General features: G+C 41.2%; 1 protein-coding gene across 1 annotated transcript; it reads left to right on the plus strand.

Annotated features, from left to right (window-relative positions):
- Nucleotides 1-256: 256 nt before the first annotated feature.
- On the plus strand, nt 257-928 carry LOC131167612 (uncharacterized). The gene has a single exon (XM_058126408.1). The coding sequence runs from the start codon at nt 257-259 to the stop codon at nt 926-928; it is 672 nt and encodes a 223-aa protein (XP_057982391.1).
- Nucleotides 929-2,106: the final 1,178 nt, after the last annotated feature.

A 2,106-nucleotide genomic window follows, 5' to 3' on the forward strand; every position in this document is an offset into this window, starting at 1 on the left:
TGAGCCTTTCAATTAAAGTCAAAAACTGGTTTTAATTGAGTCCACGGGAATCCCATACTCCCCAACTGTTATTCTCTTTAATAAAATCCAAACCAAACCAGTACCGCTATCCTCTCCATGTCCCCATTTCTTCCTCAATCATCTTCTTAATAATTCAATTCAGTTTTCCTCCGCTGATTAACTACTAAACAAGCTGCCCACAGAATCAAATTATATATGCATGTACGCGGAACCAAGAAAGCTACAGCTAGAAGAAATGGATGCAAAAGAGCGTAGCCATAGAAAGCTCAACTTCAATGCGCCTCTGTTATCGGTGAGGCGTGCCAGCGGCTTGGTCGGTTCATCGTCGTTCTCAAATCAGTTTTCTCAAACTACGCATTTGAATAAGCACGTGGATGCAATTGAAAGGGTTCCTTTTTCCTGGGAGCAAGCCCCTGGCAAGCCCAAGGAACCAAAAGCATTATCAGAAGCTGATGATGATGATGATCATGATCTAAATGATGACAATGACGACGATGACGATTTTTCAGACGCTATAGACATTTTCTCTCTGTCTGATTTGGCAGATCAAATGCCGGAGCCAGTGGAGCAGAAAGTTGGTAGAACAGAACAAGTGGAAGGCAGCGGTAAGTGTAGTAGTAGCAGTATTGGTAGCCAATCTCCCAACTTTCTCATTAGCCGATTTCTTCCGGCTGCCAGTGCGTTGGCTCTTTCCAATATTAGTAAATTGAGTTTGAACAAGGAGGTTGTGATGCCCCCTCAATCTCATCGTCCGTCCTGCGAGTCGCCTAAGAGCTGCGGCCTGGAGGCCTTCTTCCCTAATTGGCGCATGAAGCACAAGCTCTGTGGAGTAAAGAACCCTGTCAGGCATGGGACACCCAGTCGAAAGAACTGTAGTGCCAGAGTGAAAGGCCATGAAAATGGCTAAGTACGTCAGAATTGGAGCTGCCTTCGTTCTTTTTCTTGGGTTTGATCTCGTGCACCCGTAGCAGATTGAGGTCGGATATCTAGCAACAAATTAATGGCTGCGAATACACATGGAGCGGAGAAGTGGAAGGGTGGAGGGTATAGTGCTTTTATTTGTTATTTTATTTTATTTTACTTAATTTTTTGCAAACTATAGAAATTATTGGCATATATAGTCTGTGCGGTGTTGTGACCAATTGGATCCTCAAATATAGATTTGAATGGGAAAATGAAAGATGAAAAAAGGCTTCTTCAGTTTGGTTACTTGGCTCCTGATGAGCAAGATTTTACAGGGAGATGTAGATAAATTGTGGCTGGAACGAATAAAGTTTACCAGCAAGAGACTCACTTGTATTAATGAAACAGCACTATATAACGAGAGAAGCAGAATAATAATATGCCTTTATTCTTGTGACTCCTTTGTCAATCTGTTTGTGCTTGCATAAGAATTTCTATCTCAATTGGCTTTGATATGCAATATTGTGCTGGCACAATCAAGCATTGCGCTACCCAAAAATAGTTATATAAATTAACAAGTAAAGATAAAGTGAAGATCAAAGATTTAAAGGGGTGTTGGAGATCAAAAGAAAAAGGCAAAGGCAGGTGACAATTATGTAACAGAAGTCATTTTGATTAGTTGTGCACATCCCACTTGACTATGAGACGCACACGTAGGAGTGAACCGAAGGAGTAGGCCAGATCGGCCACATACCTCACATATGACTAAGAGAGCAGATGCAGGAGAGTGACCCCTAAGGAGAAGGTTAGCTAAACTAAACTATGGGCCTCTCACATGACTAGGAGAAGCACATCTCGGACAGTGACCCTAAAGGAGGTTAGCTCAACCATATGCCTCCATGTGACTAGTGTGAGGAAATTATCATGAAATTCCTAAAAAATTTGAGAGAAGCAAAATAGAGAAGAACATACATCAAAGAAAAAATAATCACACGTATCGGCAATTTGCCTACATCCACGGAGTTGTATGGATTTCATTATTATCAAGGAAAAATATAGAGTGCAATAGTTCAGTTTTTCTCTCTCTCAAAATGGCGTCAATGCATAAACCCTAATAACCAAAACAACGGTGTTTATATCCTCCATATAGGATTCACAATGGGCTAACAAACAGGCCAAAAA

The sequence above is a fragment of the Malania oleifera genome, chromosome 11 (assembly GCF_029873635.1).
Source record: "Malania oleifera isolate guangnan ecotype guangnan chromosome 11, ASM2987363v1, whole genome shotgun sequence".
NCBI lineage: Eukaryota > Viridiplantae > Streptophyta > Magnoliopsida > Santalales > Ximeniaceae > Malania > Malania oleifera.

Bases quoted from the DNA above. Each gene is read 5' to 3' on its own strand.
- LOC131167612 (XM_058126408.1), top strand. From the start codon at position 257: ATGGATGCAAAAGAGCGTAGCCATAGAAAGCTCAACTTCAATGCGCCT.